The following is a 27,968-nucleotide window of genomic DNA, read 5'->3' on the forward strand; positions in this document are numbered from 1 at the left end:
ATGAGTTACTGTGCATCACCTATTGAACTCTTTTCAGAAACGTAATAGATTCGGGGGCTATTGACCTAAATATATCAAAAGCAAAGGGAATGAAACGTTAATGTGTTGATTCTCAGCACATACTTTCTCATGCTTAAGAACTTTCCCTGATTCCACTTTCAGCACATGCTTTCATATGAATTAGGTGAAACAAAAGGCTCTGAATCATTGTTGTTGGAATTAGGTTTTTGTGTAAAGGGTTCAGCGATGGTGGCGAGATTAAAGAATTCATGCTGGCGAGATGGTGGTAGTAATCATCGGAAAGAGTGGTCATCGCACTTGTGTAGTTATAAGAAGAATCATCGAGAATTTCTCCGTCTAAGTCTTTTCATTTCAGTTTTCTTGATTTATTTTATTTGCAAGTTAATAAAAGATTTTTTTAAGTAATTGGGATAAAAAGACCAACTTGCCTTTATATGTAACATAGCTGACCAAATTTAAGCAACAAGGTTAACTGGGTTAAGAAGAAAAGACGTTACTATATAGGATACGTCGGAAATTTGATCAAAACATAAAAAACAAAAAGTGCAATTCACTCTTCTTAAAGGCCAACGTATGGCCCGTATCATGTCTATGGCCCGCATGATCCTATTTTGCATGTAGTTCTCAATTGTTCTAATCTTCATTCGTGAACATCTTTGTTTGTTAAGTTTGCCTTAACTCTCTTCCAGATTGCTATCCAATCCTGTAATTTCATAATTTACGCAATAAAATATTAAATCATAACAAATTTTAAACAAAACCAGCTAAGATATGAGATAATGTATTAAAATTATACGTATACATTATTGTTCAAAGAAGATGACTCTACATATCTATCGAATAATAGTTATGTTGCTAACTTGCTATTCTATATTTTGAAAGTCAAACTGTTAGATATAATAATAAGCGATATTATCTCTATAATTTGTAAATGTATTCTTTTAATTAACAGTAGACATCCAAAGTCATATAAATAGCTTAAATTCATCTCATTTCTATGTTCATAAATGCACACAAAGCATCACGAATTTAAAACAATCTCAAGTTCCTTAAATTCATCTCAGGTGTGTAGTCGCCATCAACTTAACATGGTGGTACTCTATAGATCAAGGAGATTAATGATCACAGCTGCTGTCTTCACCTTTTGTTTCTTACTAGATTTTGGTGCCACCCAATTTGGTATGCACATTCTATCTTTTGTTAAAACCATATATATATATATATATATATATATATATATATATATATATATATATATATATATTGTTTCCCTTGTTATAATATCATTTTGTTACTTTTTTACTTCTAAATAACTTAAAAATTTGTGGCTGTTTATGTCATTTAGCCCCAAACTATACCTTCATGCATGAAGCAACAGAAGCCCGATCGCCATCGGAGGAGGTACCGCCGGAATCCCGATCGCCACCACCCTATCCGCCAACTACTCAGTTTTATTACTAGAGCGTGGTGGCTCACCTTACAACGATGCTAACATCACCAGTGTGACGAATATTTTTCGCTACTTACTTGACACATCACCAGAATCACCCTCTCAACAGTTTATAGTTGAAGGCGTTGTGAATTCTCGACCTCGTGTCTTGGGTGGTGGAACATCGATTAATGGCGGTTTTTACTCTCGTGGTGAAGAACAATTCAACATGGAGGCCAAACTAACCGACGCAGATTTAATTGAAGATTCTTACCAATGGGTAGAAGAAAGGCTTGTTTATGAGCCGCCTTCAAACAATTGGCAGTCGGCACTAAAAGCTGGTCTTTTGGAAGCCGGGGTCACACCGGACAATGGGTATACTTTTGATCATCTCATTGGCACCAAAGTGGGTGGTTCTATTTTTGACCAAAATGGAACACGACATACGGCTGCTAATTTGCTACAGGATGCAAATCCAGAAGGGTTGGCTCTTTATATACACGCAACAGTTCACAAAGTCTTATTTAAGCGTAAAGGTACGCATTAGATGTAAGACTTATTTGAAAATAACAAAAGGTCGCTCGAACTTTGTTTGGTTTAAAAATGAGACGAGCTCGGCTAGTGAATAACCTTAATGAGTTATGACTTAATGATAACGTACACCACCCTAAATGTGCGATTTATTTTTAAAAAAAGTAGATATATAAATCTTTTATAATTAAATACATCTACATTTACAATTTATATATATATATATATAAGGGAGAGATATTTTGAGAACCATGTTGAGTTTTAAGAACTTAAGAACTCAATTCTAGGCCACACATTTAATTAAATGGATTGGAATATGTGGTTGAGATTAAATCTGGCAAAAAAGTCAAAGTAGGAGAGAGAATAAATATGTAAGTGGCTACACTAACTTTTACGTCCGTTACACATGTGTAAAAAGTCAACTCGGTGCGTAAAAAATTCTGTAATTTTTTTACGTGTATGTAACTTACATATATTATGCATGTGTAAAAAAAATTAGAAAAAAAAATCGTTACATTGAGTTCTTTCGAGTTCTTAAAACTCAAAGGGGTTGAAGAAACGTGGATCTACTCACTGGTGGCAGATCTACTTTCCTCGAGTTTTGATTGTACTATTTCACCGATGGTTCTTCTGGATCTGTGTTCTTCCACCTACAAAATGAACAACGCCGTTAATTTACCCCTCAGAAAGGGACAGAGGGGTCCTCTTTGGGGTAACCCTCCGGCGTGAGAATAAGTATATGTAGGAGAAGATAATAATGTGAGAGTAAGGGAATCTGGAGAGTATTGCTTAATAGCTGAATACTGTATGATTGTGTGACTGTGTGTTTGTATGTCTTTCCTTGTGGAGTTGATGCTGTATTTATAGTGCTAGGGTTTCCACTGATTGAGCTGGGACCAAATTAGGGTTTTGTTGGCCTCCTCCAATCGATTTGCGCCACGTGTCCTTGGAGACACCTGGTGCTTTTTCATTGGTTATAATCACGTGGTAACCAATGAGTCATGCTGAGCTGTCCACCTTTCATTTAGCAGCTGTCAACAACAGCATATCCTTATTCCTTAAAAAGATGCCTTCTGGAAGGTTGTCTGACGTGCACAATCAAGGTTGCCCTAATCCTGACTTGGATAAGGACGAGGTTGATTATGTGCATGTGTGATATGCGCCCATCCTGAGGATGCGCGAGGTCTTCTCTTTATTCTCACGCGCAGATATTTCATGCGCAGATGTGATACGCACAAGCATGTAATACACGTCACGCGCGGATGCCCCACGCGCAGCTGCGCCATGCGCAACTGTGATATGGGTGGGCATGTATGATGCGCGAGTATGTGATATGCGCCGCGCGCGGATGCGCCACGCACGATGTGATATGCACAAGCATGTAATACACGTCACGCGCGGATGCGCAACTGTGATATGGGTGGGCATGTATGATGCGCGAGCATATGTGATGCTTGAGCATATGTGATATGTGCAAGCATGTGATGCTTGAGCATATGCGATATGCGCTGTGCGCATAAGTTTTGGCTTTGTGCCTTGATAATATCTTTGATTTCTAATGTCTTGTATATATCTTGTGGGTTGACCAGCCCCGCTCGATGTTGAGGCGGGTACATACCTCTTCAAGCCCCCCCAGTCTAATGTGTGTCTTATCTCGCGCTAGCGCGGTAAGATAGATATTAGACTTACTGATTTGGTCTTTCTAATGGGGTTTTGTCGTTTTCTTGGTTGTTTCCATCGTTGCGCGAAGTTCTATCCATTTGGTTGAAACGAAGGGTCCAAACACGTGGTTGGTTGGTGGTGACGTGCGCCGGAAACGTGTCAGACGTTTCGTGTGCTCAAGGTGCTACAGTTGCCTTTCATGTCCCCTCGCACAGCTGTCTGGAACACGTGTCGCGCTCGCATTGGTTTGCACCTGCGAGTGGGGGCGCGTCTCTGCTCCGTGGCAGTTCCGTTACGTTTTTATGTCCCCTCAACAGTGTTAGGGACACGTGCCGCGCCCTCGTTGGCTTACACCTGCGAGTGGGGGCGCGTGAAGTCCGATCAGTTGCCAATTTTCTCTCTCCTGGGCCTATAAAAGCAGGCCCTTAGGAAAAATTTTTATCTTCATCTTCATTGTTGTGTACTCCAAAGCTTCCATCTTTCCGATTTTCTGTTTATTGCTTCCAGATACCCTGTTATCTGTTGCTGTTGTTATTGTATGTCTGATAGCTCAGACTCCTCTAACCCCTCAATCACCTCTATTGCCTCTCGAAGACGCCGTGTGAAATCTGTGGTGATGTCGACATTGAAGCAAAAGGGCAAGGGGAAGAGGGTTGTTGAGACCACATCGGAGGAAGTAGGGAGGACCAAGGCCACGAAAAGGTGGAATGAAATCCCCTGCAAACTGAGGCAGGCCGATCTCGACAGCCTCATCTCGTCACAGGGTTTTCTCCCTGTGTTTGGCTGCATGTTGCCTGTGGCCGGGCAAACGGCGGCGGACCCGCCTCCCGGCTATATTTCACTGTACACCCATTTTTTCACCCACTGCAACCTTCGTCTTCCGATGACAAGGTTTGTAGGCGCGGTGTTACGTTTTTTCGGGATTCATATATCCCAAGTCCATCCGTTTGGACTTGTGCGCATGACTCATTTCGAGTTCATGTGCAAATCACAGCGCGAGGAGCCCACCCCTCGGCGCTTTCAATTTTTTTACAAGCCCAAGATCCAAGATTCTTGGATCTCCTTTATTCCTCGCAGTCAGAAGGTTAAGTGCAGCACCGTGTCATTCAAGAGCCTTCATGACTGGTCTGAGAGGTTCTTCTACATCAGGGCTGGTGTAATCCCCATCCGCATGACGATGCGCGCGATTGATTCTGCGCCCGCGGATGCGGATGTTATTAAGAACCCAACCGGCGCCTGGGTTAAGAAACTGACCGCCGAACCTGTCACACCCGGCCCTAAACGGCGGAAACAGCCGGGCGCGCGCGAGTGGGGATTGATACTTAAGCACGGGCCATTGCAAACATTCAAGATAAGATTTTCATTGCGCATGAAACGTTTAATACAAATACATTACATTGTTCAAAAATTACATAAAAACATCCAAGTATAAAAACTGTTGAAGATTTCCACGCCATATCCCCTTTGCGCGACGGGAACAACCGCGCGCATCGAAGGGATAGAACTAAAATCTTCCAAAAAGCTAGTTTTAGATGTTCAGCGTGAGGTGCTCTAAGTGTGACTCCATGCGCTACCTAGTTATCTCCTGAAAGACACGTAAAACATTTGAATCAGTATAAACTGAGTGAGTTCACAAGTTTTAGTAACTTGATAAATCGTATTGCATCATAATCTTGATAAAAATCATTCTGAAACATAATTCTGATAGCATCATTAAAACACATGCTTGGTAAATCATAGTCCTATCAACATATTCTGATAAAATCGTTCCGCGGGTTACGCGCGAACATTTCTGGGAACTGTGCTCGTCTGTGTAAGTGGCGCTGCCACTACGAGCGAAATAAGTAATACCGTCCCGCGGGTTACGCGCGGACATTTCTAAAAAGCCGTGCTCGTCTGTGTAAGTGGCGCTGCCACTACGAGCGAAATAATACTGTAATACCGTCCCGCGGGTTACGCGCGGACGTTGTGCCGGAAAACAAGGCGCTCGTCTGCGTAAGAGGAGCGACCTCTACGAGCGGGCTCAAACCCATAGTACTGCCCCATGACCATACTAGGCACTCGTCTATGTAAGAGGTGCGACCCCTACGAGTGGGCGGATCAAACCAGCAGTCCCTACCCTTAGAGTTCCAATGGTAAAGTGATCACTTACTCGAGTTCTGGCGCACATACATCGTAAATCATAGATAACCGTTTGCATTGCTCATCATGAAACATAATTTAAACACATAATCGCTTGCATAGCTTGTAAGTATACCATGATAAAACATTATTTAAGTACGTGTCCCTCGCCCCGAAAACAGTTTAAAAATAGTGAAAACAGTGAAAATAGGGGCTGTGAGACTCACCTGTGGTTCTTGTTAAGGGATTAATCGAGATTCGGGTTTTCTTGGTGTTGGCCTTTGAATTGAAGGTCTAGAATACGATTAAATAACAAGAAGTATATATATTAAGATCAAGAAATAGGAGAATATAAGGGTTGGAAAGTAGATCTCAAGGTTATAATCTTGGCTTACCTAGCAACAGGATCGGAAATGAAAACAATGGATGCTTGGGAGATGATTAGTGCAAGTTTGCAGTTCTTAAGAGAGAAGTTTGAAGTGTGTTTGGGTGATAATTTAGGTTACATATTTATAGGCAAACTCAAGGGAACACAATCCCTTGCTTTAGGGGATTGTAATCTTTTCATATCTAGGTGTAATGATGATAAAGTATGGAAATTATTATTGTTTATTTAAAAGTGGAGTAGTGGATAAAAGATTTTGATTTGATTTGGTCAGGACATGCAGGTCTGTGGTTGGTGGGAGTAGGGTGGCTGACAGTTGACTTTTCATGTTACAGTGTGCTTTTTCAGGTACTTTTGTCAGTGTACAGTAAAAAGTGGAAAATCTCTGAAACACGCTACTGTTTCCTTTTGGGCGGGAGTAATCTCCTTACATCTGGAGAATAGACTAAGTGTTCTGTGCGTATCACTTTGTGCGCATAGCTTTCTGCGTGAAGGACATTTCTTTGCTGCGGGTAGGTGCGTAACCTTCTCGCAGTTAGGGACATTGAGTTTCATTTGTAGATTCTCCAGGTGGTCTTGGTATTTCAACATAGTGATCAGTCATGTTGAAGTCATTTCCATCTTGGAGCTTCAGACAAACTAGCTCTCAATGTTCCCGCCATGCGGGGAGGTTAGTTCCCTTCCGCACGCGCATAAACGATTTAGGATGCACCCGCCTTAGCATCATGCGGGATGGTCAACCCATTAGACAACATAACGTTAAGTTACATGAAAACATAAAGCCAAAACATTCGCGCATGGCGCATATAACATATGCCCACGCTGGTTCTTAACACGGTGCGCTCGCGCAGGGCGCACATAATATGCCCGCGCTGACTAACATGGCGCGCTCGCGCACGGCGCATATAACAAATGCCCGCGCTGATTCTAACATAGCGCGCTCGCGCAGGGCGAACATAACAATTGCCCGCGCTGATTCTAATATAGCGCGCATAATATTTACAATCACCTAATTATTAGGTTGATTACTTAGTTTATAGGATTGGGAAATTACCGGGTGTCACATTTTCCCCCTGTTAAGAGAATTTCGTCCCGAAATTTAGGAGACGTCGCTGGCAGAAGCCATGCTCTGAAAGAGGTGTGGGTATTTCATGCGCATCTGGTCTTCTCTTTCCCAAGTGAATTCAGGCCCACGCCTCGAGTTCCATTGAACCTTTACTAACTTGATTCTGCTTCTGCGTAACTTTTGTTCTTTCCAATCGGTTACTGCTATAGGTTCTTCTACGAAGTGCAGTTGTTTGTCGATGTGAATCTCTTCCAACGGCAAAATCAACGTTTCGTCAGATAAGCACTTTTTGAGGTTGGACACATGAAACGTATCATGAACTCCACTGAGTTCGGCGGGTAAACGGAGTTTATAAGCAACCGGACCGATCCTTTCCAGGATCTCAAATGGTCCAATGTAGCGCGGATTCAACTTTCCTCGCTTGCCGAAACGGGGGACTCCTTTCCATGGAGAGACTTTCAAAAGTACTCCATCCCCTACTTGAAACTCCAACGGTTTCCTTCGCACATCTGCGTAGCTCTTCTGTCTGTCGCGCGCTGTCTTAAGGCGATCCCGTATATGAAAAATCTTGTCTGTTGTTTCTTGGATCAATTCTGGACCAGTCATTTGCTTGTCACCCACTTCAGCCCAGCACAGTGGGGATCTACACTTGCGCCAATACAAAGCTTCAAACGGCGCAGCCTTGAGGCTTGTGTGATAACTGTTGTTGTAAGAAAATTCAACCAATGGGAGGTGAGTATCCCAGCTACCTCCGAAATCGATTGCGCACGCGCGCAGCATATCTTCCAATGTCTGGATTGTTCGCTCGCTTTGCCCATCCGTTTGGGGATGATAGTCGTACTCATGTCAAGACGAGTACCTAAAGCCCCTTGTAACGATCTCCAAAATCTTGAGGTGAACCGACTATCTCTATCAGAAATGATGGACACCGGGACTCCATGTTTTGAAACTACTTCTCGAATATACAATCGGGCTAACTTTTCCATCTTATCGGTTTCCTTGATCGGCAGGAAGTGCGCTGACTTAGTTAGCCGATCCACAATAACCCAGATCGTGTCGTAACCCCCAGGTGTCCTTGGCAGTTTGGTGATGAAGTCCATAGAGATTTGTTCCCACTTCCACATGGGAATTTCTGGCTGTTGAAGCAACCCTGATGGTTTCTGGTATTCAGCCTTTACCTTCGAACACGTCAGGCACTTACTGACATATGTCGCGATGGCGCCTTTAAGATTGGGCCACCAATACAGCGCTTTAACATCTTGGTACATCTTGTCTGCGCCAGGATGTACGGAATACCGCGTCTTGTGAGCTTCGTTTAATACTTGCTCGCGCAATCCCCCCTTGAGAGGGACCCATATGCGGTTAGCGAAATATAGATTGCCGTTCTCTTTAAGTTCCAAACTCTTAATCATACCCCCAAGGCATTCGTTTTTAACAAACTCTGGTTTCAAGGCTTCTTGCTGAGCGTCTCGGATGCGGGTAGAGAGATCTGCGTGAATGGTCAACCTTAGAGCCTTGACTCGTAGCGTTTTTATTCGCTCCTTCCTACTTAGCGCGTCTGCTACCACATTCGCCTTTCCAGGGTGATACTTTATTTCACAATCATAATCATTCAACAGCTCCACCCATCTTCGTTGCCTCATGTTTAAATCCTTTTGATCAAATATATGTTGAAGGCTCTTGTGATCCGTAAAGATTATACACTTTGTACCATAGAGGTAATGGCGCCAAATCTTTAGCGCGAAGACAACCGCTCCAAGTTCCAGATCATGCGTTGTGTAGTTCTTTTCATTGGTCTTGAGTTGGCGCGAGGCATACGCTATGACTTTGTCTCGCTGCATAAGGACACATCCGAGTCCCTGATGTGAAGCGTCGCAGTAAATGACGATGTCATCCGTCCCCTCGGGTAAAGACAAAATTGGCGCACTACATAATTTCTGTTTTAACATTTGAAATGCCGCTTCCTGATTTTCGCCCCAAACAAACTTCTTGTCTTTCTGAGTTAGCGCGGTCAGTGGTAGAGCTATCTTGGAGAAGTTCTCAATGAAGCGTCGATAGTAGCCAGCTAGTCCTAGGAATTGCCTTACCTCAGTTGGGGTTTTTGGCGCTTCCCAGTTTTCGATGGCCTTGACTTTGGAAGGATCAACGTGTATTCCTTTCTCGTTTACAACGTGACCGAGAAAGTGAACTTCTCTAAGCCAAAACTCGCACTTGGAAAACTTCGCATACAACTTTTCTTTCCTCAACAATTCCAAAATCAATCTCAGGTGTTGCTCATGCTCGGCCTTGGTCCGAGAGTAAATCAGAATATCATCTATAAACACAATCACAAACTTGTCCAAGTATGGTTTGCACACGCGGTTCATCAGATCCATGAATACAGCCGGCGCATTAGTTAGCCCGAAAGGCATCACTAAGAACTCATAATGGCCGTATCTAGTTCGGAAGGCTGTTTTCGGCACATCTTCCTCATGGACCCTAAGTTGGTGGTATCCTGACCGTAGATCTATCTTCGAATAATAACTGGATCCCTGCAACTGGTCAAATAAGTCGTCAATCCTCGGTAAGGGGTACCGATTTTTGACTGTCAGCTTGTTCAGCTCTCTATAGTCAATACACATTCTGAACGAACCATCCTTCTTCTTAACAAACAGTACTGGAGCTCCCCAAGGTGAAAAGCTTGGGCGTATGAAACCCTTATCCAATAGTTCCTGTAACTGATTGGATAGCTCTTGCATCTCAGATGGAGCTAATCGATAAGGCGCTCGAGCTACTGGCGCAGCTCCTGGGACTAAATCAATACGAAATTCGACTTGTCGCGGCTGCGGTAATCCGGGCAAATCTTCAGGAAAAACTTCTGGAAATTCGCGCACTACTGGTAAGTCTTCAATTCTTCGCTCATCTCCTTTCTTCTCTACTACATGCGCCAGGAAGGCGTAGCACCCTTTCCTTAGGCACTTGCGCGCCTTTAGGCACGAAATCAGTTTTGTCGCAACTCCCCTTCTTTCCCCTTGAATTACCAAGGTTTCTTCGTTCAACAGTGGGATCCGAACCTGCTTCTTATGGCAAATAACTTCCGCGTGGTTCTCGACTAACCAATCCATACCTACCACAATGTCAAAACTTCCCAAGTCTATTGGCAACAAGTTAATATTGAACCCGTGACCTCCCATGACTATTACACATTGTTCAGTTCTTTCGTTCGCGCATAACTGCCTACCATTGGCTAGTTCTATAGTATAAGGCGTGTCTAGCCTACTGGTTGCTAAGCCTAGGGACTTTTTAAACTCAGCGGATATAAAACTTAGGTCAGCGCCAGTATCAAATAAAACAGATGCAAAATGGCCGTTAAGCAAAAACGTACCGGTTACCACATTCGGCTCTTCTTTAGCTTCGCCCGCGCCGATCACAAAAGCTCTCCCGCGAGCTTGGTTTCCCTTTTGCGGGCAATCCCGACTGAAATGCCCTGGCTTTCCGCATGCGTAGCAGTTGTCACTGGCTCCAGCTTCTTTAGCACGGCAATTCACCGTCTTGTGCCCTGGCCTGTTACATTTGGCGCACGTGACGCTCGCGCATTCACCCTCGTGGTGAAACTTGCATTTGTTGCACCATGGGTAAGGCCCGCTGTATCCTTTCCTTGATGGCTCCGTGGCTTGGATCGCGTAAACCCTTGCGCTTTCCTGCTTCTTGAACGGTGGCTGCTTGGAGTCGGACCCTCGGTGGTGAGAGTTCCATTTCCTCTTGGAGTCAGAGGTTCGCTGCTTGTTTCCGCGCGTAGTCAACATACCCGCACGGACCGTATCCCTTGTAAGGGTGATGGCCCGCGCTACCACCTCATCAAAGGTTGGAGGCGCTGCGGCGTTGAGCGGAACCCTAACAACAGGAGGTAACCCAAAAATATACCTCTCGATCTTCTTTTCCTCCGTGTTTGCCATGTCTGGCACCAACTGGCAAAGCTCGTTGAACCGGTTGTTGTAGGCGTCGATATCCGTTCCTACCATGGTGTGGTTCCAGAATTCCTGTTGTAGGCTCTGAATTTCTGCGCGAGAGCAGAACTTTCTTATCATCATTTCCTTCAGTTCTTCCCAGGTCTTGTGAAGAGCAACTTCTCGCCCCAAAGTCTTCACTTGAAGCTTCCACCAAGACGAAGCTGCTTCTTGGAACATGCAGGTCGCGTAAAGGACCTTCTGGTTCTCACTACATCTGCTAATGGAGAGAACTGTCTCCATCTTGTCAATCCAGTTGTAGAGCCCAATGGCCCCTTCGGTACCCTTGAATGGCCAAGGCCTACAGGCCATAAATGTCTTATAGGAGCATCCTTTGTCCAAGGCTCCTGATTCGGGTTCTGGGGTCTCGTTCTGACGACCCTGACTTGATTCGGCCTTGCTGGCCTCATGTGTCGCGATCGCCTGCGCGATTATTTCCGCGAGTTCCTCGGGTGTCATGGTGATTCCCTTGGCTCTAGTTGGAGGCATTCTCGCTTTAAAAGAGAATGAAAATATATCAAACTTAGCGCATGTACTCTGAGCACATAATGTTCTTATCTTTATTCACTAGACACTGTGTGACCCGTGTTCCTAAGTGTGTGTATAGTTTCTTTTGAAAATATTTTCTTTGAAAAATATTTCATGCGATTTCCCCAACGGTTATAGTCTAGGTTAAAACTTCTTTTCCTAGTTCGCTATAACCAGTGCTCTGATACCAATCTGTCACACCCGGCCCTAAACGGCGGAAACAGCCGGGCGCGCGCGAGTGGGGATTGATACTTAAGCACGGGCCATTGCAAACATTCAAGATAAGATTTTCATTGCGCATGAAACGTTTAATACAAATACATTACATTGTTCAAAAATTACATAAAAACATCCAAGTATAAAAACTGTTGAAGATTTCCACGCCATATCCCCTTTGCGCGACGGGAACAACCGCGCGCATCGAAGGGATAGAACTAAAATCTTCCAAAAAGCTAGTTTTAGATGTTCAGCGTGAGGTGCTCTAAGTGTGACTCCATGCGCTACCTAGTTATCTCCTGAAAGACACGTAAAACATTTGAATCAGTATAAACTGAGTGAGTTCACAAGTTTTAGTAACTTGATAAATCGTATTGCATCATAATCTTGATAAAAATCATTCTGAAACATAATTCTGATAGCATCATTAAAACACATGCTTGGTAAATCATAGTCCTATCAACATATTCTGATAAAATCGTTCCGCGGGTTACGCGCGAACATTTCTGGGAACTGTGCTCGTCTGTGTAAGTGGCGCTGCCACTACGAGCGAAATAAGTAATACCGTCCCGCGGGTTACGCGCGGACATTTCTAAAAAGCCGTGCTCGTCTGTGTAAGTGGCGCTGCCACTACGAGCGAAATAATACTGTAATACCGTCCCGCGGGTTACGCGCGGACGTTGTGCCGGAAAACAAGGCGCTCGTCTGCGTAAGAGGAGCGACCTCTACGAGCGGGCTCAAACCCATAGTACTGCCCCATGACCATACTAGGCACTCGTCTATGTAAGAGGTGCGACCCCTACGAGTGGGCGGATCAAACCAGCAGTCCCTACCCTTAGAGTTCCAATGGTAAAGTGATCACTTACTCGAGTTCTGGCGCACATACATCGTAAATCATAGATAACCGTTTGCATTGCTCATCATGAAACATAATTTAAACACATAATCGCTTGCATAGCTTGTAAGTATACCATGATAAAACATTATTTAAGTACGTGTCCCTCGCCCCGAAAACAGTTTAAAAATAGTGAAAACAGTGAAAATAGGGGCTGTGAGACTCACCTGTGGTTCTTGTTAAGGGATTAATCGAGATTCGGGTTTTCTTGGTGTTGGCCTTTGAATTGAAGGTCTAGAATACGATTAAATAACAAGAAGTATATATATTAAGATCAAGAAATAGGAGAATATAAGGGTTGGAAAGTAGATCTCAAGGTTATAATCTTGGCTTACCTAGCAACAGGATCGGAAATGAAAACAATGGATGCTTGGGAGATGATTAGTGCAAGTTTGCAGTTCTTAAGAGAGAAGTTTGAAGTGTGTTTGGGTGATAATTTAGGTTACATATTTATAGGCAAACTCAAGGGAACACAATCCCTTGCTTTAGGGGATTGTAATCTTTTCATATCTAGGTGTAATGATGATAAAGTATGGAAATTATTATTGTTTATTTAAAAGTGGAGTAGTGGATAAAAGATTTTGATTTGATTTGGTCAGGACATGCAGGTCTGTGGTTGGTGGGAGTAGGGTGGCTGACAGTTGACTTTTCATGTTACAGTGTGCTTTTTCAGGTACTTTTGTCAGTGTACAGTAAAAAGTGGAAAATCTCTGAAACACGCTACTGTTTCCTTTTGGGCGGGAGTAATCTCCTTACATCTGGAGAATAGACTAAGTGTTCTGTGCGTATCACTTTGTGCGCATAGCTTTCTGCGTGAAGGACATTTCTTTGCTGCGGGTAGGTGCGTAACCTTCTCGCAGTTAGGGACATTGAGTTTCATTTGTAGATTCTCCAGGTGGTCTTGGTATTTCAACATAGTGATCAGTCATGTTGAAGTCATTTCCATCTTGGAGCTTCAGACAAACTAGCTCTCAATGTTCCCGCCATGCGGGGAGGTTAGTTCCCTTCCGCACGCGCATAAACGATTTAGGATGCACCCGCCTTAGCATCATGCGGGATGGTCAACCCATTAGACAACATAACGTTAAGTTACATGAAAACATAAAGCCAAAACATTCGCGCATGGCGCATATAACATATGCCCACGCTGGTTCTTAACACGGTGCGCTCGCGCAGGGCGCACATAATATGCCCGCGCTGACTAACATGGCGCGCTCGCGCACGGGCATATAACAAATGCCCGCGCTGATTCTAACATAGCGCGCTCGCGCAGGGCGAACATAGCAATTGCCCGCGCTGATTCTAACATAGCGCGCATAATATTTACAATCACCTAATTATTAGGTTGATTACTTAGTTTATAGGATTGGGAAATTACCGGGTGTCACAGAACCATCCCCCGCCAAGAAAATTCGCGAGGAGGCGCTGGTGGGGGTCGGCATGAGTAAGCTGTGGGCCGACAGCGCGGCGGAGCCTGTCATCCAAGTGGACGGCTTGCGTAAGTTATCGCATTGCTTTATTTCCACGCTAATAAAATTTGCCTTTGCTGATATTATTTGTCTTGTTTTTGCGCAGTAACCAAGGAGTTTTTCCACGCCGCATACGACGATCAAGTGGAGGGTGGCTCCGTCCCGCTGGGCGCTGGGGAGGTGGGCTTCCCAGATCGCTTCGATGACATGTTCATCCCTGTGGATCTGGAATTTGACTTTGATAGCGACGCTCCTGGTAAGCCTTCGCATTTATGCTTATTCCTTTAGAATACCAAAGTTTATTAACAGTTCTGTTGCTTGTATTTGCAGATGCGCTCGAAAACTACGAGCTGGAGCTCGCGGAAGAGGAGGAGGAGGAAGAGGAGGCGCCCCTACTAAAGCGCAAAGCTAAGGGGAAATCTGGCGCAGGGGGCAGTAAGAAACAGAAGAAAGATGACACCCCTGTCGCTCATCCCCATGCTCAAACGAAGGGACTTGAGGAAACCCATGTGTTTACCACCAAGGTTTCTTTAGCTTCCCTGCCTGTGAAAGTGGGCAGACCTCCTGTCCACTTGAGGTATGGTGGCGTGACCTCCTCCCTTCGCGCGGCTGAAGAGAGAAGCAGTGTCGCGCCTGCGAAAGGTATACTTTGCTTACCCATAATGGTTCAATGAGGGCGATTCTGATTGAATTTTTATTAAATCTTTTCGCATTTGAATGTTTGCATGACCGGCGACGGTAGCAGATCAGCCGCAGGCGCAACAAGGTGCTGAGGCTGCGCCGGGGGCTGCTTCGAAGTCCCCTGTTCTACCCTCAGAAAAGGGTAGAATGAACTTTATGGCGATCTTCGCCGCGCGAACAGAATTGCGCGAAGGTATGTTTTGCGCCATTGTCTTCAGAATTTTTTGTTTTGATCAAATCATAAACCATTTTTTGTTGTTGATTTGTTCATAGGAGTTGTAGCTGGCGTAGAAGCTGCTGGTGACACTCCTGGCGCCGTTGCCGGCGCCGCTGGTTCTGCTCCTGCTCCTGCTAGTGCTGAGTCTCCCCTTATTGGGATTACAAAGGAGCAGGAAGCCGTATTACGCGCCGAACTGGCGGCGTCGAGACCTCCCTCGCCTCCTTCTACGCGCAACCCTCTCCGCGAGACTGGTTTGGAGCCCTCCAGGTCGCAGGAGAAGAGGCCGATTGAAGAAGATGAGGAGGATGAGGGAGCTCAAGCTGAAGACTCCTTCGGAGTCCGTGCCAGCCCTGCGATGCCACAAGACTTCGCAGCGCAGACTTCTGGTGAGGCTGGCGCTGACTTTTCTGCTTCATCCCCGCAGGTATGTTTTAATTTGTTGCTCCGCTGCGCGTACTTCCATATAAGTATGTTTTTATGACTTTGAACATTTCTTGTGTTTTGCAGGAAGGTGACCGCGTTTACCGCCCGAGATGGAATATTAACGAAGACAGTTCCTTCCAATCCATGGGTGTATGCGAGGACTTCTGGGCTCATGCCTTGCCTCCTACTGAAAGGAGGTATCAGGAGGGGCGCACTCGCGCTGACTTGCTCAACGATCACATTTTCGCTGGGTCGGCTTTCTTTGCTGCCTCCCAAGAGCTTCATCGTGATTATATTAAAGTACGCGATGCTCTTGTGGAAGCCCAGCAAGAGGCTAAGGTGGCTGCCTGGAACCTTTCTGATGCTCGCGCACGAGCTGAGAAACTCCAGGCGGAGCTCAGCGAAAACCGAGCAAGTGCCAACACCGCCTTTATTAAGCGCGGGCATGAGCTCCAAGCTGCGCGGGAGAAGCAGCAGGTGGCGGAGGCCGAAGTTGCCAAGTACGCGCGGAGAGTGCGTGACTTGGAACTGGAGGCGGAGGCGCGTGACCAAGCTATCGTCCAGAGTATCACCGAGAAATCATCACTGGAGAGTGAGGTTGCGCGCCTGAAGAAGGAGTTGGCGGCCGCGCAGGCCGATTGAGATGAGGCCTTGGCGACGGCAGCGTCTAGCCAGGAAGCACTTGATGCTGCGCAGGCGGAGAAAGAAAAAATTTTGGCGGCAGCAGCGTCTGATAAAGAGGAGCTAAAAAAGACCAGGGAAACTGTTGAGTTATTAAACTCCCAGGTTCCTGCCCTCGAGACGTCTGTTGCTGGCCTCGCGCAGGATCGCCAATGGCTGGTGTCACAGGGCATGACTCGCTGCGCTTTGGCGATGAAATATTCTGGCGAGTTTCAGGCCCTTGTGATGGACTGCAATGCTGCCGCGCGCTTGGTGGGTCGAGCTGAAGGGTTTACGGATGGCTATGAATATGGCATGTTGAAGAAGAACCCATCCGAGTACCCTTACAAGAGCGACGCGGCCTGCGCGGACATGGCCGCGGTGGGGGAGAAGTATATGAATACTCCCATCCCCATCCTTGTGCAGGTACCTTGACCCTAATGAGTTTTTCTTGATTAATTTTCCAAGTGTTTTGTACTCAATACTTTTCTAATGATTTGCAGATAGCTGCGCTTGCTGACCAGCCCGACCTCGGCGCGCTAAAGAAGTTGCTCGATGAATGCGAGGGGGCTGGTGGCGATGATGGTGGCGCGGGGGATGTTGCCCCTGCCAGCGGCTCTGGCGCGGCGAAAGAATCTGCTCCTGACACCTTCGTGATAGAAGACTCCATTGAGGAGGAAGAACTTGACTATGGTCAGTTTGGAGATGAGGAGCGGGCCGCGCCAGATGCTGCGGGAGTTGATGAGGGTGATGAAGTGGCTGACGTCGACGTGGAGACTTGAGAAGCCCTTCATCTTTCTAATTTTTTTTTTTTTTTGTTATACTTGTAATTTGTAACTCATCACACTTGTAAATTTCAATGCTATGGAATGAAATTTGTTTTCCCTTTTTCACATCTTGCGCATTTCCATTCATCTCTTCATGTTTGCTTGTATAGATATAAGATATGCTTGCACGTTAAAATAAGAACAAGGTTGTAAGGAAATTATTTACTTAACCATAGTCCTATTTTGTAAGTGGTTTCGCAGTATCTTGTTTATGCTGACACGCGCGATGACTTTTCACTGTTCCTTTTTTGCGCGTCGTTGTCGTGCGTTTTTTATATGGAATTATGAGTTTTAGCCATTACATGTCAGCATGTGTTACTCAGATATCCACTATGATTCCGCGCGCGACCTCGACCTGAGACCTTAACAACTATAATTTGGCATGTACTTTGCCTTAGTTGTGTTTAGGGATTTTTATGATCAGGCTGCGCGGGATGTAAGATGGATGTTTGTGAATGTTTTGAGCTAAGGCTCTTTGTTTTGGGCTAAGGCCCTGACGTTTTTAGAGTTAAGACTCGTTAACGTGTTTGAGCTAAGGCTCGTAGGTTTGGGCTAAGGCCCTGACGTTTTAGAGTTAAGACTCGTTAACGCGTTTGAGCTAAGGCTCGCGCATGTATGTTTTACTTCGTTTTATTTTGTTTTGAAGTCAATATAGTGTTGTCATATTGCTCCAAATTAATAAAGGAAGTGTGAAACATGTATGCAAAGGTAATAGAACAAATATTGAAAGATAGCGCGAATCATCATTCATGATGGCTTAAAGGCCTTGATTACATATTTGAATTTTTACATGAAGCATTTTCTAAGCTGTGCTGCGTTCCACGCGCGCGGTATCTTTTTTCCATTCAAATCTTTTAAAGTGTACGCGCCTTTCCCCAATTCTTCTGAGATTTGATAAGGTCCTTCCCAATTGGGGGACATTTTTCCTGGGGGTATTGCGCGGCTAGCTTCATTGTTTCGAAGGACAAAATCATTTTTCTTGAAGTGGCATTCTTTAACGCGCTGATTATAATATTTTTCCAGCTTTTTCTTGTAACTGGCTTCATTGATGATAGCCGCTTCTCTGCGCCCTTCAAGCAAGTTGAGGTCCAATCTTCTTTCGCGCTCGTTATCAGTCTTGCTCATCATGAGTACCCTATGGGATGGGCATCCAATTTCTGCTGGGATCATAGCCTCTGTCCCATAGGTTAGGCTGAACGGGGATTCGCCATTGCTAGTTTTGCTTAATGTCCTGTGCGCCCACAGGACATTAGGTAACTCTTCGACCCAAGAATGGGATTCTCCCTCCAACCTTTTCTTCAGCCCATTTAACAAACTTTGATTCGCGCGCTCCACTTGGCCATTCCCCTGAGGGTGGTAGACCGAAGTGAAGATTTGGTTGATGTGCAATTCTTTGAGCCAGCTGGATATCTTCCTGTCAGTGAATTGTTTGTCATTGTCGCTCACAATTTCCATAGGAAGGCCAAAACGGCAAATGATGTGGCTCCAGATAAATTGCTTCATCGCCTCAGCTGTGATTTTTGCTAGTGGCTTGGCCTCAACCCATTTTGTGAAATAGTCTACCGCCACTACCAAAAATTTCACTCGCCCTTGCGCTTGCGGCAGGGGCCCCACAATATCAATGGCCCATTTGTGGAAAGGCCATGCGGAGGTCACTGGAATCAAGTTGTTCTTTGGCCGCATGGTGTTTGGCGCGTAGCTCTGACATGCCTTGCATTTTTGGATTTCTTTTAGCGCATCCAAGTACATGCCTGGCCAATAGTAGCCTGAGCTCATTGCCTTGGCAACCACCATGCGCGGGCCAGCGTGTATTCCGCAGATTCCTTCGTGAATCTCCCTAATCACATAGCTTGCTTCTTCAGCATCCAGGCATTTCATGAGCGGTCCAAGATAAGAGCGTCGATATAATGTACCATCAAGTAGTTCATAGTTCTGCGCCTTGTGTCTTATCTTTCTCGCCTGTGCGCGATCGTCCGGTAACTTCCCCTCCTTCAGGAATTCCATTATTGGAGTTATCCAGGATGAAGGGGTTGTATGAATTACAAGGACAGATTGCGTTTGCACTGACGGGTTGCTCATCACTTCCACCCTGACATCTTTGCCAAAGTGATCAAAATTAGTTGATGCCATCTTACTCAACGCGTCAGCGGACTTGTTTTCGCTGCGCGAGATGTGTATGATTTTGCAGAAGTCAAACTGCTCAACGAGCTTTTTTGCCTGCTCTAGATATAGAGGCATGGTGTTCTCCTTGGCATCATAAAGGCCATTGACCTGTGCAGCTACCAAGTAAGAATCAACATGGGCCTCTAGCCTTTTAACTCCAAACTTGCGCGCAATGCGCAGACCAGCCAGCAGGGCTTCATACTCAGCCTCATTGTTGGTACTCTTGAAGTCCAACCTAATAGCATAAGTATATTCATGATTATCAGGGTCCACCAGTTTGAGGCCTGCGCCGGACCCTTCGCTGTTGGAGGCTCCATCAGTGAATAGCCTCCAAACATCTTCTTCATCATTTGCTCGCGGAGGGTCTACCTCGCGCTGAGCTTCTTCAACCTTTCCCTCTGGGATTTCCGTGATGAAATCCGCTAAAACTTGACCCTTTATTGCTGGACGGGGCTTATAGGTGATCGTGTGTTCACCTAATTCCAGCGCCCACTTTGTCAGCCTTCCGGAGAGCGCGGGGCGTCGCAAGACTTGCTGGATGTTGTAACCTGTCAGAACTTCAATAGGATGACCATTGAAGTATCTATGAAGCTTTCGCGACGCGTGTGTTAGTGACAAAACTAACTTTTCCATGATGGAATAGCGCGTCTCAGGGTCTGTCAGCACCCGACTCACATAGTATATTGGCGTTTGGATCCCCTTGCGATCCACCAAAAATACTGCGCCGATGGCGTGGTCTCCAGCTGACAAGTACAATGTAAGGGTTTCGCCAGGAAGTGGAGCTGTGAGCGCGGGCAGCTTTATGAGACATTCTTTTATCTCACTGAAAGCTTGCTCAGCCTCAGGCGTCCACTTGAATTGGCTCTTCTTCAAGCAGTTCCTCAAAGTGTTAACGAATGGGGTAGATTTGCTGGCGTGGTTCGCTAGGAACCTGTTGATTGACACCAATCTACCATTCAGCTTCTGAACCTCTTTCATGGTGGATGGTGAAGGCATGTCAAGGATGGCTTCCACCTTTTCAGGGTTCACCTTGAAACCATCCTTAGTGACCATTACACCAAGAAATTTCCCCTCTTCCGCGCCGAAAGTACATTTGCTCGGGTTGAGCTTCATGTTGACTTCCGTTAAGCGCTGAAGAGTTTCCTCGATGTCTTTGAGCATTTGTCTCTCCTCCCTGCTCTTGATCACCAAATCATCAACGTAGACTTCTAGATTTCTTCCGATTTGTTCACTGAAAACCGAATCCATAAGTCTCTGATAAGTGGCGCCCGCATTCTTTAAACCAAAGGGCATTTTTGTGTAACAAAAAACACCCTTGTCGGTTCTGAAGGCAGTCTTGTCTTCGTCTTGTGGTGCCATTTGAATCTGGTGATAGCCTTTGTAGGCATCCAGGAAACATTTGAGCTTGAATGGCGCCACGGAGTCCACCTTTGCGTCGATGTTTGGGAGGGGGTAACAGTCTTTCGGACATGCTTTGTTGAGGTCCTTGAAGTCAATACACATCCTCCATGACCCGTTGCTTTTCTTTACCATCACAGGATTGGCTACCCACGTCTGGTATCGGATCGGGCGGATGATGTTTGCGCGCAACAGGTCCTCAACTTGCTCATTCATGGCCTTCGCCTTTTCATCCCCCATGATTCTCTTTTTCTGAGCAATTGGCTCCACCGACTTGAACGTGTTAAGAGAATGTTGCGCCAAGTCTCGCGGGACCCCAGTCATATCGGAGTGTTGCCACGCGAAGACCGACGTGTATTTTGTGAGCAACCTTTTCATTCTCAATCTCGTTTCGTCTGAAATGGTAGCGCCAATTGTGACCGTTTGCTCTGGGAATTTTGGGTTTAAAATCCATTTCTCTGGCGCATTGTCCGCCATTGGAAGTTTCATTCTCCCTTCCCGCGGCGTACTTGTCACTGCGCACAAATGATCGCGGTAAACAAATGTTACGCCTGTTGGTGTAGGGAACCCCAATGCGCCGTGCGCTGGCGACGGTACAGCATTAAATTGGGCAATCGTTCCCCTACCCAGGATCATATTGTGGCATGACGTGGTGGGCAAGACCAAGAAGTTGAAAACTTCGGCTCGATTGTGCTCATCATCCCCCATAGTTAGTTCAAACTGAATTTGACCTAGGGGATGGATGATTTCATTTGAAACACCACAGATTGGTGCGTTCACCATCTCGAGCCGCGCTTGGTCTGCCGGGTCTAACTTTCTGAAACATTGCTCATACATAATGTCAGATTCGCTTCCAGTGTCCACCAGGACCTTTGACACTTCGTAATGAGCAATGTGTGTGGTGATGACGAGAGGGCTGCTGATTGAAGGGCCTCCCCTGATTCTTGGGAAGATAACTTGCTGCTCGCGCCAATCTCCGCTGATTTGCGCGCTTCTCTTTTTTGACGTCTGCCCTTGTCGTCCCCCCTCAGCCACACAGATTCTTTTGTATTTCTTGCTGGCAGAGGCTCCTTCCGGTTGCTCATCTTCTATTCTTGGGTTTTTCACCAAGTGAGCCAGCCTGCCTGATTTTACATCCTTCTCGATCGCATCCTTTAAATGATGGCATGCGTCGGTGTTGTGGCCCGGGGACCTGTGAAATTCACAATATTTGCCACTGTTTTGCGGTCCCTTGTAGTGTAGTTGCTTGGGGGGCTTGAATTGGACATTCTCAGTACTTAACACCTGTGAAGGTGTTTTAGTGAGGGGAGTCCATATTCTTGGCAGAGGTCTGCTAGGATCTCTGCCGCCCTCCCTCTTGTCACCCTCCCCGCGATTACGAACATCTTTTTGGGGCTGGGGTGAGCTTGGTTGCGTTTGCTTTTCTGCGGAAGAAAAACTTGTTGGTTGCAACCTGGACCATACAGAGTTCTGTTTGGCCCTCTTCTCTTTGCTGCGCGGTGATTCAGCCTGATGCGCTCTTTCTCTTGCCCTATCTTGGGCAATCTGTTTTTCATTTCTCGCGAAGACTCGCGATGCTTCCATTAGTTTTGCCCAAGTGGTGGGCATACCATCTCTGCTTACGAGAGCTCGGCGGAGTTGATCACTGCGCGCGCCTTGTATAAAAGCCACGCGCAGGAGTTGCTCAGTTATACCCCCGATTGCCAGAGACTCCTGATTGAAACGAGTGATGTAGTCCTCAATCGTTTCATCATTCCTGCGCACGCAGTGCATGATGTCATCAGGATCGCCCGTGTGTCTGCGCTGCTGTACGAAGTGGGCTTGGAACTTTTCCAATAGTTCCTCGAACCCATCAATTTGCCCAGTCGGCAAGCTCTCGAACCAGACACGCGCCGCGCCCGTAAGGCAGCGGGCAAACATGTGACACCATGTTGGCATCGTCCAGCTCTCTAGGTTTCCCGTGTTATAGAAACCTTGCAAAAAGTCATCTGGATCTGTTGTGCCATCATATTTGCCCAGACCACTTGGCATCTTGGTCTTGTGCTGGATGGGGGCCTTAGCGATGCGCTCAGTAAATTTTGAGTGCTTCACTAAGATGGCCGGCCTGTACGGCGTGGTTACGTCCACTTGCCCCCTCACTGGCGGGCTGTACGGCATGTGCAGATCCAGATCTGCTCTGGCTCCAGGCGCCATGTTCACAGGCGCGCGGAGTTGTGAGCCTCCTGCATGAGTATCTCGCGTCTTCCTCATGCTATGCACTTCTTCATCACTGAACTCAGTGTGTGCAGTGTGAACAGAATGTCCGTCTTCCGGCGCGCGCGGCCTTTTTGTAGTCTGCTTATCAAACGCTTGCCTTTGTGTTTGGTCGGCTAGCTTTTTCTGTTTGACCATTTCATTGTACTTTTCCATTAGACGCCGCTGCTCGTTTATGAGCCATTCATTCGGATCATTTGTTTCTTCTTCTGGACCCATTGGTCCTTTCAGTTTCGCGCCGGCAAGATTTTGTAACGTGAGATCGTCTGGAGGAGTTTCAGTCTGGCCGTGAGGGGTTGTGATGAAGGGACGGTTACTGGTGGTGCGCGTAGAATCACGCGGCACCCTCAGAAACCGCTGTCCCTCATTGACACCCTCACGTTCAATATCCTCCAGAGCTTGATCAGCGTTACGAACGCCAGAAACCATGGTGATTGATTTTTTTTTATGTAGATCTGATGAGATCTGATTGCCGTTTGTAACAGTGGATGGCGCCAATTGAAGAAACGTGGATCTACTCACTGGTGGCAGATCTACTTTCCTCGGTTTTTGATTGTACTATTTCACCGATGGTTCTTCTGGATCTGTGTTCTTCCACCTACAAAATGAACAACGCCGTTAACTTACCCCTCAGAAAGGGACAGAGGGGTCCTCTTTGGGGTAACCCTCCGGCGTGAGAATAAGTATATGTAGGAGAAGATAATAATGTGAGAGTAAGGGAATCTGGAGAGTATTGCTTAATAGCTGAATACTGTATGATTGTGTGACTGTGTGTTTGTATGTCTTTCCTTGTGGAGTTGATGCTGTATTTATAGTGCTAGGGTTTCCACTGATTGAGCTGGGACCAAATTAGGGTTTTGTTGGCCTCCTCCAATCGATTTGCGCCACGTGTCCTTGGAGACACCTGGTGCTTTTTCATTGGTTATAATCACGTGGTAACCCATGAGTCATGCTGAGCTGTCCACCTTTCATTTAGCAGCTGTCAACAACAGCATATCCTTATTCCTTAAAAAGATGCCTTCTGGAAGGTTGTCTGACGTGCACAATCAAGGTTGCCCTAATCCTGACTTGGATAAGGACGAGGTTGATTATGTGCATGTGTGATATGCGCCCATCCTGAGGATGCGCGAGGTCTTCTCTTTATTCTCACGCGCAGATATTTCATGCGCAGATGTGATACGCACAAGCATGTAATACACGTCACGCGCGGATGCCCCACGCGCAGCTGCGCCATGCGCAACTGTGATATGGGTGGGCATGTATGATGCGCGAGTATGTGATATGCGCCGCGCGCGGATGCGCCACGCACGATGTGATATGCACAAGCATGTAATACACGTCATGCGCGGATGCGCAACTGTGATATGGGTGGGCATGTATGATGCGCGAGCATATGTGATGCTTGAGCATATGTGATATGTGCAAGCATGTGATGCTTGAGCATATGCGATATGCGCTGTGCGCATAAGTTTTGGCTTTGTGCCTTGATAATATCTTTGATTTCTAATGTCTTGTATATATCTTGTGGGTTGACCCGCCCCGCTCGATGTTGAGGCGGGTACATACCTCTTCACGGGTTCTTAATTGAAATCTCCCCAATATATATATATGTATATGTATATATATATATATATATATATATGTATGTATATATATATATATAGGGTTAGGTTAGAATAAAAACCCACTTGAGTTGTGAAAACTCTAAAAACTCATTCTCAACTACATGTTTTAAATTAAAGATTAAATTTACATTTTCTCTCTTCTAAAAACATATATAAAAATTACTAAAAAAAGGGAAAAAAATAGCAAAACATTTTTTTTAATGTTTTCAATATTTTGTATTAAATGTAACAACATATATTACATGTAACAAAAAAAAATGATACACACACAATAACTATAGATAAAAATCGGATTTTGATGCCGCTATTGATTGTTGTAGTATTTTATTTGATTTCTTTTTGTTTACCATATTTTGTCTTTTGGTTTCTATTTGTTTTAAATAGGTTTAGTTTATGAATTTATTTTTTTCAATTCTGGTATCATATCGGGCTGTACAAAAAGCTCGAGGCTCGTGGCTCGCTCGAAAAAAGTTCGAATAAAACTAACTATAAAAAATTGATTTGTAACATCCTGAGCTTATTTGGATCATTTTTGTAACCGAGCCAAAATCGACCTTAGCTCGGCTCGTTGGCTCGATCTTAAGCTCGTTTAACTTCAAAATCAAGCTAGAGCCTAACTAAGTTACCCCGTTTAATTTCGAGCTCAAGCTCGAAACCACCCTGACTCGACTCGAGGTTGGCTCGTGCATATTAAACTCAATTGATGCTGACCAAATTCGCAATTAAATGTTTTGATTTAGTTCTGATATCATAATGAACTTAATTGATATCGACCAAATTTACGTCGACTAGGTGTCACAACGCATGGTTTTTACCGATTTTGTTGTTTTTTTTTGTTTTTAAATGTGTTCAACTTTACGAACTTATTTGGGTTTAGTTCTGATATCGTGACGAACACAACTGATATCGACCGAATTCATAACGACTAGCCATCACAACACTCACCGATTTTTTTTTAATATATGTTTTTGTTATCCTTTGTTTTGAATAATTGTTTTGGCGTTAATGTCGATATCATCACGAACCTAGCCAATATCGATTGACTTCGTGTAGTATTGATCATATGTTGTACGTGTGGCGATAATGTTTTGGGCGTTTATAATTTATTTGAATTTAGAGACGAAGCCATGAAGAGTTTTAACCAATACCCGCCAGATGCGTGTCAGTATGTCGCCACAATGCGACAGGTTTGTTAATTACCTATTTTACAATTATAAAGAAAATACTTATAATAATGTGACAAGAGATCGAAAAGAGAGAATCACCAACTATCTTGACCAAACAAAATACTTTATATAACCTTTGACATTTTCTTTTTACGAAATATTTAACCAGTAAAAAACTTAACAAGTGCCATCAAGATTACACTCGCTTTTATAAATTGCCCAATTATGATGTTCCACCCCTTAACATATAAAAAAATAAAGAATTAGTAATTGAAATTTTAAAGAATGCATATGTATACGTGTACGCAGCTTTTAAGAAAATACTTTAGAATGGCTAGCTATCTTATTTTGTTGAAATAAATATTTTTATAATACATACAACTCAAGTTTTGAAATCTCTTTCAAACCTGTATTAAATATTTATTTATTATTTAAAAACAATTAATCAAACTATATATGCACCTTGTCGATTCATCTTTTTCGTGAGAAAACCTATGCTAGCTTACAAACGACTCGTCTACACCCTACTAATTATTATAAAACAATTTTTTTTATATTGAGAATTTTAACGTTATTCAACAATGGGTAAATATACGTTTGGTAAAATAATCAAATTATCTTCATGTGCCTTACTACTTTCTCATAGACTAGATGCTTTTGTAGATGGTACACATATCGAGATGCTTATAAGCGACTCAAGCTTATGTATAAAGCCAATTGGAATATAAGCTTTTCTAACGATACAAGAGGAGTTAACTCGAGAAAAGGAATTATGAAAATCATGGCTATTTATTGAGACGCATGATTACTCTTAAGATATGCTTAATTTTCGCTCCCATAGATCTATGTAGACATATCTTTTAACTCGCCTACACTTTCAATGTGTGGGTAAGCCAACTAAATAGTTTTAGTGACTCGTTATTAGCTTTAATAAAGATTTTCCGTTGTGCGATCAATATAAAAGACATCATTTATTACACAAATATTAACAAACACATATTAGTTGTATCATAACATTCTAATTGGTTCACTCATTTCTTACTTGTTAACTTGCACAGGATTGTCAAAGCCAAAGGCTTATGGAGTAGTGTTTGAAGATAGTTCGGGGAAAAAGCATGTGGCATATCTGAAAGGTAGAGAGAAAGACGAAATCATACTTGCTACCGAAGCTCTGGGAAGCCCACAACTTCTTATATTGAGTGGCATTGGTCCAAAAGACCAACTTGATGCCCTTAACATCAGTGTTGTTCTGGAACAACCTTTTGTTGGTCAAGATGTGGCAGATAATCCACAAAATGTACTCTTCGTTCCCGCTCCAATTGCTGTCCAGCCATCTATACTCCAAGTTGTGGGTATTACTCCATTTGGTAGCTATATTGAGGAAGTCGGTGGCTTTAATTTCATCTTTGCGAATCTTTCGGTCTATCAGGGATTTACCTATGAGGTTTCATATTATTGGTTTGAACATATTCTTTAATGAGAACATGTCTTAAAAGTATAATCAAAGTTTATTTATACCAACTTTTAATTAAGTGGATTTTTACCTGTTTATTGCAGAAGGGGGGATTTATATTTGAAAAAATTAATGGCCCTTTATCTAAGGGTGAGTTGAAGATTGTAAACCGTAATCCAGCTGACAACCCATCATTAACATTTAACTACTTTAGCGAACCCGAAGACTTGCAGAAATGTGTGGACGGGATCAGCACCATTCTAAGAGCTATTAATACGGAAGCCTTTTCAAGCTACAAGTTTGCTAATATGACAGACCAAGATATTCTTGATCTTAACATGAAACTATCATATAACTTGATACCACACGGTAATACAAGTACCTCCTTAGAACAATACTGTAAGGACACCGTAAGAACTATATGGCATTATCATGGTGGATGCCATATCTAGGTTATTGATGATCACTATAAGGTTATTGGTGTCGATTCTCTTCGTGTCATTGATGGATCAACTTTACTCAATTCTCCGGGAACTAATCCTCAAGCTAGTGTGTTGATGCTTGGGAGGTGCGTTATTTCAAAAATCAAAACGCATATATATATATATATATATATATATATATTATGGATACAATGTCTTTAATTAACTAATTGTTACATTATGGTTATGTGATTTTCCTTTAATGTAGGTACATGGGAGTTACGATACTAGGCCAAAGACTCACAGGAGAGAAGCCATATACGGATTGGTGATCAGCTTATGAGTTAATGTGATATTCACACTCTGTT

The 27,968-nt window shown here is 44.4% G+C and overlaps 1 protein-coding gene across 1 annotated transcript; it reads left to right on the forward strand.

Moving 5' to 3' along the window:
* Positions 1-27,932, forward strand: LOC143537062 (protein HOTHEAD-like). The gene is made up of 6 exons (XM_077030923.1): positions 1-41; positions 1,394-1,986; positions 26,784-27,169; positions 27,283-27,588; positions 27,631-27,746; positions 27,869-27,932. Exons 1-6 carry the CDS (start codon positions 1-3, stop codon positions 27,930-27,932), a joined length of 1,506 nt encoding a protein of 501 aa, XP_076887038.1.
* Positions 27,933-27,968: the final 36 nt, after the last annotated feature.

Source organism: Bidens hawaiensis, unplaced genomic scaffold, assembly GCF_021521415.1.
Source record: "Bidens hawaiensis isolate Kalapana, Puna unplaced genomic scaffold, B.hawaiensis_p1.1 tig00011078_1, whole genome shotgun sequence".
NCBI classification, from domain to species: domain Eukaryota; kingdom Viridiplantae; phylum Streptophyta; class Magnoliopsida; order Asterales; family Asteraceae; genus Bidens; species Bidens hawaiensis.

Coding starts and splice junctions, on each gene's coding strand:
- LOC143537062 (XM_077030923.1), top strand. CDS start 1: ATGAGTTACTGTGCATCACCTATTGAACTCTTTTCAGAAAC. Junction 1,987..26,783: donor AGTCTTATTTAAGCGTAAAG/GTACGCATTAGA, acceptor TAACTTGCACAG/GATTGTCAAAGCCAAAGGCT. Junction 27,747..27,868: donor AGTGTGTTGATGCTTGGGAG/GTGCGTTATTTC, acceptor CCTTTAATGTAG/GTACATGGGAGTTACGATAC.